This window comes from Neltuma alba, unplaced genomic scaffold, assembly GCF_004799145.2.
Source record: "Neltuma alba isolate B1F8T4 unplaced genomic scaffold, ASM479914v2 tig00010418_pilon, whole genome shotgun sequence".
Classification (NCBI taxonomy): domain Eukaryota; kingdom Viridiplantae; phylum Streptophyta; class Magnoliopsida; order Fabales; family Fabaceae; genus Neltuma; species Neltuma alba.
This window is the reverse complement of record NW_021635320.1, coordinates 19,271-33,051: the sequence shown is the minus strand read 5'-3', so window position 1 is coordinate 33,051 and position 13,781 is coordinate 19,271. Positions and strand designations below refer to the sequence as shown.

At 36.2% G+C, this 13,781-nt stretch overlaps 1 protein-coding gene across 1 annotated transcript; it reads left to right on the top strand.

Moving 5' to 3' along the window:
* Positions 1 to 265: 265 nt before the first annotated feature.
* Positions 266 to 12,751, top strand: LOC114756506 (nuclear pore complex protein NUP205-like; the record flags this gene model as incomplete). Its single annotated transcript, XM_028945452.1, has 19 exons — positions 266 to 337; positions 530 to 643; positions 776 to 946; positions 2,018 to 2,073; positions 2,169 to 2,241; positions 2,331 to 2,521; positions 2,613 to 2,739; positions 2,838 to 2,915; positions 3,356 to 3,520; positions 5,076 to 5,240; positions 5,306 to 5,443; positions 5,986 to 6,129; positions 6,428 to 6,556; positions 6,671 to 6,766; positions 6,854 to 6,991; positions 7,101 to 7,201; positions 8,311 to 8,430; positions 8,655 to 8,787; positions 12,541 to 12,751. Coding segments are annotated over 19 exons (2,295 nt in total), but the record flags the coding sequence as incomplete, so codon positions are not given.
* Positions 12,752 to 13,781: the final 1,030 nt, after the last annotated feature.

Genomic DNA, 13,781 nt, shown 5'->3' with positions numbered 1-13,781 from the left:
ATTATAATGTTTATTATCATTCCCTACCCAGTCTAGTCTAATTATGCGCCATAAAGCATCGGCAGAGTATGTTTTGTCTCACCTCTGTTAAGTGTAATCAAGAATGTATTGTGTTGTTTGTGTCTGTATAGTTTTGTTATTACCTACTAATACTGTACTCCTTTCTATTCTTAGCTAAAGTTGTCTTACTGTCTTTCCCCTCTGTTTATCATTATGTATTTTTTTTCTTATTCGAAATGCAGGTCTTAGAATTGCTTGAAAAATCATCCAATTCAGATCCCCAGATACCACTACAAAGCTTTCAAACATTGTGCCTAGTATGAAGTATGACTTGTTGGTGAGATGTTGTCTATAAACTACATTACATATCATGTTTGTTTTTCTCCTCTTCATTTTTATCTTATTAATGTTTAGTAAAAAGCTTATTTCTTGGTATGGAATACATATTGTACCAAGATTCTTTTTGTTGGCTATGTTCATCATACTCTTCTGCATTGTGTCTCTGCTCTGCTGTTTGCACATATTTTAGGCCGAAGACATACTTGGGAATCCAGCAAATTCTGGAAAGGGTGGTGTCTACTACTATTCTGAGAGAGGTGACCGGCTAATTGACTTAGCTTCATTCCATGACAAACTTTGGCAGGTTGGTTCTGTTCAGTATTCTATGTGTTGGTTAGTTCACACTTCATTTATGTATTCCTGGGACAAGATATCTTGTGCCTTCTTCTTTATGGTATTAAATATTATGAGAAATCTAATTTGATTTTTGTTCCAGAAATTTAATTCTGCATATCCCCAACTGAGTAATCTTGGCAGTGGAGTTGAAATTAATGATGTTAAACAAACAATTCAACAGCTGATGAGATGGGGTTGGAAATATAATAAGAATCTTGAGGAACAAGCTGCACAACTCCATATGTTAACTGCCTGGTCCCAGATTGTCGAGGTGTGCTTCCTTCCTCCCATCTTGTTCCGAAAAACCAATCCTGGGCATTCATGTAATTGCTTAAGCTTTTGGCATGGCATGATCTGTGGTTAGTATGAGCGTTAGAGACTGAGGATGACTTGTTTGATTCTTGCTTTCCACATTCTCCTAGTCATATTAAATTTTAACAAAGTACGGTGGGCTTATTTTATCTCTATGGTTCAAATCCAATGGGAGTTCACACGTTGAGGTGTGCCAAGGATATTAATTAAAGAAATGGATTGTTTGTGGATGGACTGACGTGCGTATTTTTCTGAAGCATTGTGTTGGACACGGGCCCACCTTTACTTACTATAGGAGGAAGCCCAATAACTGAATAGGTGATGCAGAACATGTGAGGATGGGCGTTTGTGGCAATGACTAGATGACAATTGGAAGGGATAGGTGTGTATTTGAGAGGGGAAATGTTTGAGGGGAGCATGGAAATTACTGGAGAGTAGTGAGGAGAGTGGAAGTGTGTCTGTCTCTCTTGTTTAGTGTAATTCCTCCACAAGACTATGCTCTATGGAGAAGATTATATCTGAATAATACTATTCTGGAATGGTTTTCCATCATAAGGTATCATACCTTTCTGGACTAGTCTTCCGTTACATTGTCTGGGCTGAAGAAAAGCAGTGGGACATTGTGGGTGTAGTATCCAAACCATTTATCTATATATATAAAATAAAAGTATTGTGTGGGGTAAGGTGGGTTTCATTGGGTTGAGATCCCAACTTATGCCATACCCTACTTTTCAATCTTTCCAAATTATGAGCCTTTTGATGTGTTGAACACCTTTTATTTATTCGTTTACTTTATTTCCTCCGCATTTTTTTTATCCTTCTTCATTTGCTTATCCTTTACATAAAGGTAATATTTGGAAATTACGTCCTTCTAAAAAACTCTGCACCCTGTTGATAACGTTGTAACTTCCAAAGGATAGTGAGAGCGTGATCATCCACTTCCTTAATGATCCAACTTTAACGCATATCTATTTGCATCAGCTATATTATCTAACTTTATGCTATCTGCTCCTGCTAATCAACTTTCCAGATATCTGCTTCTAGAAGATTGACAATGCTTGAGGATCGTTCTGAAATTCTATTTCAGTAAGTCACTTGTGTTCAATTGGCAAAATGAAAGCCGCCATTTGTGATTGTGCTTCTTGTTGTTGTGCTTTCTGTAACTTACATTTCATTGGCAGGATTCTTGATGCATCTCTTACTGCATCTGCTTCTCCTGACTGTTCACTAAAGATGGCATTTATATTATCCCAAGTAAATATATACTCTTGTCTGCAAATTTTCTAAATTTTTCAATGGGGCTTGCAACCTTTCAAACCTGTTCATTTATAAAATTTTGTCAGGTTGCATTAACATGCATGGCTAAATTACAAGATGAGAGGTTTTTGTTCCCTGGAAGCCTGAATTCTGACAGCATCATGTGCCTTGATCTTATTGTGGCAAAGCAATTATCCAATGGTGCTTGTCTTACCATATTGTTTAAACTTATCATGGCAATTCTTAGACCTGAATCGTCCGAAGCTTTAAGGAGACGGTATGTTACTACTTAAGTCACTAGAGATGGCTGCATTTTCATTTTTACTTTCAGCTTAGTAAGAAAACTTACCATTGCATGTCTTTTGCAGTCAATATGCATTGCTTCTGAGCTATTTTCAGTATTGTCAGAATGTGGTTGATCCAGATGTCCCAACCACAGTTCTGCAATTCTTGCTGCTCAATGAACAAGATAATGAATATATTGATCTCCCAAAGGTTTATTTTCTTCCATTTGAACTTGACCCCCCCCCCCCCCCGGGGGGGAATTTAGTGATATTTAACTCCTCAGCATATGATGTTTTCCTTTTCCCCAGATTGACAAAGAACAGGCAGAACTAGCTCGCGCAAATTTTTCTACTTTAAGGAAAGAGGCTCAGAGCATCGTGGATTTAGTGAGTAGCTTAATAGAATTTCAATATGCTTCTGGCTTTTTCCGTAATTTTTCAATATAGGAGTTTGAGAAGGGTCTTTACTTTGAGTGGAAATGACTTATCTTTGTTTGAACTGCTTAGAATGTGTTGGAGATATTTGATTTCCTCTTTGATCAAAATCTGTATGACAATGAGGCGCATGTTTTGCCGTTTTCTCATAATATTCTGCAAATTTTCTGTATTCTTTCATTACACTACTGTATGTTCAGTTCTTGATTTTACTTGTCCTATCCATTTCATTTTTTTTTTTTTTTGGTTTTCCATTTTTATTTTTATATTCTGGTGTTTTGTATGCCTGATTCTTTACAATCCAATTTAGTTGATTAGTTAGTTTGTTTATATATTTTATATTATAAACTCCGCTGTTTACAGTTTCTAATTTTTCTAATTTGAAATTTTAGGTCATAAAAGATGCTACTCATGGAAGTGAACCTGGGAAGACAATAGCAGTATATGTTTTGGATGCGCTGATTTGTATAGATCAGGACAGATATTTCTTGAACCAACTTCAGAGCAGGGGCTTTTTAAGGTCTTGCTTAACGAGCATAAGCAATTTTTCAAATCAGGTTTTTGTTCAGTGCACCATAAACAATTCATTCTATCTTTTGGCTATTATTTGTTTGGTGGATGGTAAATAAAAAGGAATGTACTCGAGGAAAATGAGACTTCTCTTTTTCTTATTATTATCAATTGTGTTTGCCCCTGGATAATTCTTTTTTTAGCCAAGGCACGAGGATAATTTTTCTTCCCAATCACATTCCCTTGCAATTCTTCAAAACATAGCATTAGACACCCTACCAACGGCCTGGTATCCTAGTGATATGAAAAGCTCGCCGATAAGTGGGATGTTGTGCGGTTGAGCTTGTAACCTCACATTGTTCGCCTGTCTAATTAAAAAAAAAAAAAAAAATTAGACACTGTGGTGCTATTGTTCTGAGTTTTATTTTTTCATTCCATTTGGTTCTGATTTATTTGTTGATTCTTTTGCCCTATTTTTTTGGTTATGATGCTACCTGCGTGCTTCTTCATTATCTTGAAGTTATTTAATTTAACTAGTTATTTTAACCAAGTTTGTTCTTTTCTTCACTTCTCATTTTTAAGTTTGTTAAAAGTTGGTAGATCTAAAGTCTGTTTGGATCGTTTCTCTAGGGCCTTTAGAATGGAAACGTGATTCCTTCGGACACTTGGGTTGTTTGGTAGGCAATTTTTATTTAGAATCCTTTTTCTCACGGGAAGTCTCATTCCCTCATAATTAAGAATGAGATCTTCTCTCTTTTTTTCCTTAATGATCAATGCCTATTCCCATGTTTTGAGAATTGTTAGCGTCTTCTCTGAACAGTAGCTATTATTTATTTAATTTTGGTTTTTTCTTTCTTAGAATACCAGATTAGATGTATCTTTTAGATATCATTATGTCGCCTAACTTCTTGGCTAGAATTTGTGATATTACAACTAATCTTTGCATCCCAACAGCCCTATTTGTATTGGCTGAACATCTGTGTATTAAACAATTGAGTTTCATTCTCCCTTCATTCAAGAATTATCAAAATACAAAGATACCCTGCCTTTTCTTTCACTTGCACACACCATTAGCCTCATCTCAATTAGACCCTTTATTGACCTCATTCACACCTCTAATCCTTGACACCATTTTTGGTGCTTTGGTGACATCCACTGTAGATATGCACCAAATGAGATCATCACATGATTTCATCGTTGTCTACATTCTGGCCACACATGCCGGCATGTGCAGAATTGGCGAGACTCGTGCTAATCCTGATTTAAACCTGTAGTTGGATGAGCTTGTAATGTAGTGTTTTGATAAGTGCAGGAGTAAATCTTTATCCATGTAAGCCTGAAAAGGCTGAGACCCCTTGTTCCTCAGAAGCTTAAGTTATGTAAAGGGATCCAAAAGCATATTATATGCACAACTAGACTACTGTTTAGGTTTATGTGAGATTATTCTTTTCTTTTTAAATTTTCCTTCCGATTTGAATTTTGAAATGCATGATAACTTCGAGCAAATCATTGATGTCTGAAAAGCAAGTGTCTTGAGATATTCTTGGTGTATGTGTTCTGATAACTTTTCATTGATGCTATTTGTCTCTTTTCTTGTTCAAGGATGGTGGGCATTCACTAGACTCATTGCAACGAGCCTGTACCTTTGAGGCTGAGCTTGCCTTACTCTTAAGGATCAGTTATAAGTATGGTAAATCTGGAGCCCAGGTATTATTTTCCATGGGCATTCTGGATCATCTTGCCTCAGGCAGGGCAATCAGTCTACAGGTATTTAGTTGTTAGCATCACTTTTCATTTGTCAGCTAACTCTACTGAAGCAGAAGTATCTACAGGGAGGGTTTAGGCGGGTTGAGACAAGACTTCGAAGAGATATGGCTGTGGATGTTGACAGGCAACAAATGATTGTCACTCCAGTTTTGAGATTAGTCTTTTCATTAACTTCCTTGGTGGATGCATCAAATTTTTTGGAGGTTGGCCTTCATAATATTTTCCCCAGTTTTTCAATTGGCTTTCTGAGTTGTGGCCATTTCCTGATAGTGAATCATCATTTGCTATCGGATGATGGTTGATCTCTTATCTACTCTTCACTTCTACAATTGGATACTTGTTTTAGGACAGTGATGATTGTGTGAGTTATGTTATTGTTGGTTCTCCAGCGACTGTATGTTTTTTGGCTGTAGAAGTAGGAATACTACCTCCGGTCCTTAATAATTTTTCTTAACAAATAATTATTTTTGTATTTTGTTGCCTCCGTGATAAGCTTATTCAAGTCTTTTAGAAATGTTGGTTACATTGATCAAATTGAGTAGCAAAAAACTTATTACAAGTGCTTGTGGGGAATTTTAAAGTTAAAACATGGTGAGTGCTTTTTCTCTCCCTATGTTTTGTCTAACCTTTATATCGTCTACTCTGTTTGGCCCAAAACATGTTTATTTCTCTGTTTTTGCGTAAGAGAATAAATGATAATTATTGGTCCATTGATGAAAACGTGTTGTCTTTGTGTCTGTTGTAGGTGAAGAATAAGTTTGTCCGTGAAGTTATTGATTTTGTCAAAGGGCATCAATCGCTCTTTGATCAACTTCTTCGTGTAAATATTACTGAAGTAGATGGATTAAAACTGGAGCAGATCAATCTTGTTGTTGGAATACTTAGCAAGGTAAATGTTCACTCGCTTTGTTGATTTCTTAAGTAGTAGAACAGTTTCAGATGGGTATATTTTGGTTTGCTTCCATGCCAAAAGTATTGAATGGAATTGTATTATGTGAAAGACTCTATCTTCTATTATCCAGATTCCAAATTATTGCAGTCTTAATAGCACATTGAATATAAATGCCTGCCTATTTCTGCCTACTGATATTTGTCATCTCCCCTTCCCATGAAGCTGGAATTTGTTTTGGCTTTCATTTTGATTGTGCGCTGGTTGCAATTTGAACCCTATCTCTCTCTTTTTGTAGGTTTGGCCATATGAAGAGAGTAATGGTTATGGTTTTGTTCAAGGTCTTTTTGGTTTGATGCACACAATTTTCTCTCATGACGTGGACGTGTCTATTTTTGCTCAATCAATAGTAGTATTATCTCCCGAGGTGTATTTGCAGTTTTCTTCTTAATTGGTTTTGAAGTTACAATTAGTTATTGGATGATTCTGACACATTTGATTTCTAATCTTTGAATGATCACATTACTTGATGGATAATCAGAAACAGAGGAATTCAGAGCTACAAAAGTTTCGTTTATGCTTCAGCCTCAGCTCTTATTTATATTTTCTGGTCACAAAGAAATCTTTGAGATTGCAGGTAAGGCATGTATAAATTAAAAAGGAAGCAGTTAATGAGGCCAATTATACAGGGTGGCTAATTTATCTTTAATTTTCTTTTTTGCAGCCTTCAGAGGCCTCCTCCAGTTACCCCACTTCTGTTGAAATGCAACAACCCTCGTTGGGCGAACTCAATTCTCTTCTTACATCTGTTACAGCTAGTCTAGAAAGAGCTGCTGAGGAGAAATCCTTGCTACTAAATAAGGTGCAATTTGGGGAGAAAACTGCATTCTCTATTTCTTGCAGCCCACTGTTTTACCATTTTTGTCATTGTATGTTGATGTGCTAGTAACATCATGCATATGGTTTTCCAGATTCGAGATATAAATGAATTATCAAGGCAGGAAGTTGATGAAATCATCAATATGTGTGTTCGGCAGGAGTGTATTTCATCTTCAGACAATACACAAAAAAGGTAAATCATAGTGCTATATTATTTCCAGAAATGTGGAGTCATAGTTCAAGAAAACTGAAAAATGTTGGTGTATAGAGTCAGGGATAATGGCCAAGCTCGCATATATTACGAGTAAATTATATTCATTATAACAATTATTATCATATTAGTTTGATGTGATGTATGCTGATTTGGAGTAAGCAAAGGGAATGAGGTAAATAGGCATGAGACATTGTGCGTGCGTGCTTGCGCATATAATGCGTCTTTTCATCATAAAATATAAAGTTATGGGAAGTAATAAACAAAGAAAGTATTTTGTTGAGAGGAACGTTTGTGACGCAAAAGCAAAGCTATGATTGATTATAGTGAGGGAGAGAAGAGAAGAAAGAGGAAGTGTATTTTTTTTTTTTAAGAAATAAAAAGAAAGGCCAAAGTGCAATTTTTCCATTGGCAGTATTCTCGGGAAAGCTATGGGCACTGTAAAAAATTATGGAACAATGTGGCGCACAATCTTTCAAAACTCATGCAATATTTCCTTTTTCAGTTTTGCCGATTACTTTAGTATCTACTAGAGATCCTGTTTACATTACTGCCAACAATCTATTGGGAAAAGCGGAAAGCGCTAGCATTATGGTTATCCTTTTGCATGCACTTGTAACTCCAATGTGTCCTAACCTGTCAGTAGACTTATTCCCTTAAACACTGGAGGGAATTATTCTTTCCATTTTTCTGATGTGTATGGGTAAGCTACAGATTTTGTGGTTGAAGTAGTTTTCACTCAAGAATTATGAGGTACTACAAACTCTAAATGTTGTTCCTACATTGGAGTCTATTAGCTTTCATTCAAGTCAGGACATGTTTCACTATATCATAAAAAGGAAATGAGTAATTAATGAGCAAGTCTAAATTGATGGAATGCTAACTAACTATCAGTCATTAATTTAATGGCTTCTCCTTTTCCTTTTTTTTTTTTTTTGGTTTTAAATAGCCAACTGATGGTATTTTCTTTTTAATATCATTTCCCTTGTATTTTTATACACATTTTTATTATTGCTGCTGCTGCTCCTCCTACTGCTGCCTTTACTTCTACATTTAAATTATTATTAATTATTACTTTTGTTGTTTTGCAGGAGACACATTGCAATGGTGGAAATGTGTCGAGTTGTTGGTAGTAGGGATCAGCTTATAAGTTTGTTACTGCTACTTTCTGAACATGTGCTAAACATCATCCTCATCCATCTTCAGGAGAGGTGAGCCATTGAAATTTCTGATCCTGATGATTGAATGCACATTTACATTGAATAGCAAAATCAAATATCCAATTCATTATTAATGATTTTATATCCTGATTTATTAGTTTGATGTAAAAGCCATTTTTGCCATTGTATCATCGCAATGTAGACCTTTTACCTGCTTAATTACACCTTAGGTATCTAGTTAATTTCTTGCGGTTAATATTTGTATTCCATGGCAGTTCTGTTGTATCCGATGCCTCCTCGACCACAAAAGCAATTACGTATGGTGAGAAGCATGATTCACGACAGGACATTGAATCACTGTGTGGAAAATTAATTCCTACCCTTGAACGACTTGAAGTACTTTGTGAGGTAGGCGTCATCGCTTTTATCACCTGCAATCCTTTTTAACCTTTCAATTATTTTATGGGAGTTATGGTCGTTCTCCTTGGAGAAATACTGATAACTTCCCATTGTAGTTGAAGCAAGCAAGCAATTGTGTTGATGAAAATAGTTTAATTTGTGTAGTTTGTGATTAATTCTGAAGTTATTTGATGGTAACAGGACTTCAAATATATTATGAGAACATAGGCTCAAAGCAGGCTGTTCAATCCCAAAAGCCAAAGAGCAAATAATCTAAAATTGCCTAATCTACAAGACACATATTCAAAGGTTAATTAACATAAAATTGAAAATCATAACAATAATGATCTTTAAGTATTGATCTTACCCTCCATATCCTATATCTTGAGCCTGTCTTTTGGTTGGATTGCAGCTTTGTTAAGATAATATTCCTTTCTGTGTTGTGACCATTCAATTTATGTTCATTTAATTGGTAGAGGCACCAGTTCATAGTTCACTGTTTGCATTGTGAGCGAAAGTAGTGGTCTCAGTCCCATTATGGCTGGAGAAGTCTTTACTGGCAAACATACTAGGAATTTGGCTTGTTACTGAGGGTGTTGGTCTGGGCAGGAAAGCAACTTTTGAAATGAGCATATAGGACCTAATTAGGGAGTTAATGTTGGTCCTATATGTAAGACCTATTTCACATGTTTATTAATTTTTTTCTAAATTAACCTTATTGATATTTCCTTAACAATAATGAAGTAGGAGAGGAGCGGTGGAATTAAGAAAGGTGATTAGGGTAATTTAGACATATTAACTAATTAACTAACATCCTTAATCTACTTAAATTAATTAATTAGATCTTACATTGAGGATTAAGGACCTGTGGAGTATAAGAAAAGGGGCTGGTCATTAAACTTGTTAAGGCACTTGTTCGTGGTTCAATGATTGAATTGTGATTGAATCATGGTTGAATGGGTCCTAATTAAATTAATATACTTTTATTTTATATCTCAAAATATCATGTAGGACAATCCAATTGTAATTATGTCAGAAATAGACTTTAACACTACAATAATACTTTGTGCAATTGTAATTATGTGTTGATGAACAGTATATCAGTAAATTATTACTATTAATAATGCTACGTGTGATAATTGTGACTGTTATTATTTGCTCCATAGATTGTAATATTAGTCGAACTATATATGAAAACTTGGATAGTTTATACGTGGGAAGATATCCTAATATGCTAAAACATGGCTATATCATGCTCTTACACTTAGATATGGTTCAATCTGGTTTCTAATGCTCATTATATTAGTACCGGTCAAATCTATGGGTAAATTGGCTGTGCCACACCCCTACACGTCGGCTCCATTTAAACCCTGTTGCTAGTCGCCTGTGTATTATAGTATTGAGTTGAGACTTGGGATGGGCGACAGAGGAGAAACTAGGAATTGGATGAAGAGAGGTGACAGAGAAATTGACATGCACAGAGATAAAGTCGTCTGTAAATAATGGGGTCACGCATTGCTTGAAGTAACGAACGTTGAGAGTTAAGCCTATATAAGGGAACAGCTTCTGCAACCTGAAAGTTCCGAGCAGGAAGAAAAGCTCTGACTTTTATTCACCGCAATCTATTACATATATAGGGAGAATAGGGACAATCAAACCCAGAATCTGAATTTAATCGCATCCTTTATTTTCCTCTAGACAATCACAAAGCAACATAAATGAGATTACAATAAATCTGATTGTGATTACAAGATCAGTGATACTAGGTTAAACACAAAGTAAACTAGGTTTGGGTCTTGGAAGAAAAAGCCCAATTCCAACACTCCCCCTCAAGCTGGCGAATATATGTTGATCATTCCCAGCTTGCTTCTAAAGCCTTCAAACATCTCGAGTGAGAGATTTTGTTATAACATCTGCAATTTGTTGGCCGGAGGGAATGTATAATGAATTGATCACTTTATTGTCCACCTTTTTTTCAATGAAGTATCGATCTATTTCTACATGCTTATGGTGAATGGGATTGTTAGCAATCTTAATTGTTGAGACATTATATTGGTTTCTTCATCTCAATTTTTTGCTCCTTCAAGAGTCGCACAATCCATATCCCTTCACAAATGCCTGGGGACAATTCTCTGTATTCTGATTCTGCTGAGCTCCTTGAAACCACTGGTTGCTTCTTATTCCTCCAAGTTACCAAGTTACCCCAAACATAGGAGCAATAGTTGGTTGTAGATCGACTATCTGACCTTGATCGGGCCTAATTTGCATCAGTGAATAGTTCTATGCCTCTAGAATCACCTTTTGCAAAGAACAGTCCCTGCCCTGGGTTATCTTTAAGTATCTCAGGATCTGTAGACTGCTGTCATATGTTCCTTTTGAGGATTGCTTGAAAGCTGACTCACAGTGATTTGGAAACATATATCAGGTCTAGTCTGGGATAAGTAAATTAACTTTCCCACTAGTCTCTGATATCTTTCATTGTTCACTGCCGTACCATCTGGTCTGATGGTGAGCTTCTGGTTAAGCTGCATTGGGGTGTTGGCGGGTCGTGCTCCTAACATCCCCTCTTTCTACGACCCCTAACATCCCCTCTTTCTTTTAATAAGTCTAGTGTATATACACTGATTCCTTTGTGCGTTTGGGCAATCTCCATTTAAAACATTTGCGTAACTCTGACAAATTATGCGCAAACAGCAGCTGTTTTCACTACCATGGCAAGGACAAAGTAGAAGAGATTAGGTCAGTTTTTGCAAGGAATCCAGTAAAGGTGACACTAGAGACTCCAAACCAATATCATCTCGGGAAACTAGTGAGACCAGGAAGGAACATAATGAATTTTGATCGAGGACCATGAGAAATTAGCCCCCCAAAAAAATGGGAACAACAAGACCAATGAGTCGGGCTAGTCTCACTGCAATCAGGGTCATTATGCTATGGATTCTTGTACATATTTTGTTTGCAATCCACATGGTGAATGAGTTAAATATAGCCTACAAGTCATCTTTATCAATAAGAGACTAGCTTTGATGATGATTTTTTGATAGACGAGAACATTGTCATGTAGTAGTTCATAGGAATCAAGTCTTATTTTCACAGAACTGCAACTGATTCTAGGAACCGTAGAATTACATGGTTAAAGAAAAAATTACATTTCTTCTTCTAAGTAGGCTTTCTTCCTATGACTTTAAGATCTGCACGACTTGTATGATATGTCAACTCTGATGTCCCGTTTGTTCACTTGTGAATGCTTCACTACAAGTCATTGTTGGCGAAGAAATCTTAGGTGCCTCATCTGTAGGGGCTAGCATTGATGATTTTGTTTTAGTTAACCTCACCTATAGCTAACTAGCGATTGAGGGGCCAACTGACAGTTTGCCCGTTGCAAGTGTAGCTAGTGAAGCTATCAAGATTCAAGACAGCAATAGGCTTTCAAAGTGTGATTGACTGATTGGGTCCATTCTTGAAGGGACTGTTATCTTGCACCAAGAGGGTCTCCTGTTAAACTCAGATTTCAGTCCCTCGAACTCTTGAGATTTAGAGAATAAAAGTTGCATGTATTGTTAGCCATCTAGTTGTAGTATGTTATAACTCTAGCGTGACTCTATCCCTATGCAACTCGTTCATAATACAGGTTTTGACTTCTATTTCTATACTCTATCTCTATATGCGATTGTTCTCTCTTGCTCAGCCTTTATCAGTTATGTTATTGTTCATCACGTTTTCTTCTCTTCTCTTCTCTCCTCTGTGTGTGTGTGTGTGCAGGAGAAAGTAGGGCACAATCTCAAGGTTTTTCACAGATTGGCAACTTCGACTAAAGAGATTGCCGTTCAAAAGATCGTTTTGTAGATCTGCGTATGTGACTTCTACAAATTTAAAAAGTCAACTGAAATCAACTGCTCATCAAGGTCAGCCTATGATCAAGCAGATTTTGTGAATTATAACGTGTGCTACAGGATGCTTCAAGGCGCAAGTTATAACGTAGGGGTGTGCAAAAACCCGGTGGTCCGGTCCAGTCCAGTCTAACCCAAAGTGGTCTTGTCCGGTCTAGTCCAGTCCAAATTAACTATATAATGGAATTAGACTAGACTGGACCAGACTAGTTGGTCGGGCTAGACTAGTCCAGTCCAGTCTAGGTGAATTTTTTATTTTTCAATAATTTGTAATTTAGATGGTGCCTTTAATTGTTTTTAATGTTTTTAGATATTTTTATGTATTTATAATGAAGTCTTAATATTTTAGGACGAGTTTCATATGATTATAGGTATTTTTTATTGTTTTAATTGTATTTATCATGTAGAAATCTTATTTCTCATAAAGAAAAAAATTAAAAAAAAGAAAGAAAATTGGACAACTGGACTGCCTGGACCAGTCCACCAGTCTGGTAGACCAAGTCCAGTCCAACCCGACCTCGGGTCATCACTGGACCAGACCAGACCACAGACTATCAAACCCAGTCCGACCAAAAAATCAGACTAGACTTTGGGTTGGGCTTTGGTCCGGTCCGGTCCGTTGTGCAGCCCTATTATAACGTGAAAATAGGTGTAGCATTATATTTTACACTCATGAATGTAGATTATACATTCCAAGAGAACATAAGAGTAGTAGATTCTGTGATATGTTAAATTATCATTTTTGGCTGATTAGAAAACGTAGAGAAGATTGTTTTGTAGATATGGAAATATCATTAAATTATAAGAATGAAGAGAAGAATCGACTTGATTATCTAAAGAAAGAATGTTATTATTCGCCTTTATGATCTAGGATTTTTGTTAAAAGTAGTGATTGGGATCTTATGATGAGTTTTCCAAGAAAAATGTTCTCTCAAAAATCAAGTTTTCATAACATAATCATTTCAGTGCTTTCAAAAGCCTTGTCTACTTGTCAACAATTTCTTATTGGTTATGAGGAGTTGGTGGCAAATGGTTGAGTCTGCTCTCAAAACTAATGACAACCTCTTCCATCTATTTATTGGGCTTCGTATCTAATGTATTATGTTGTGAAAT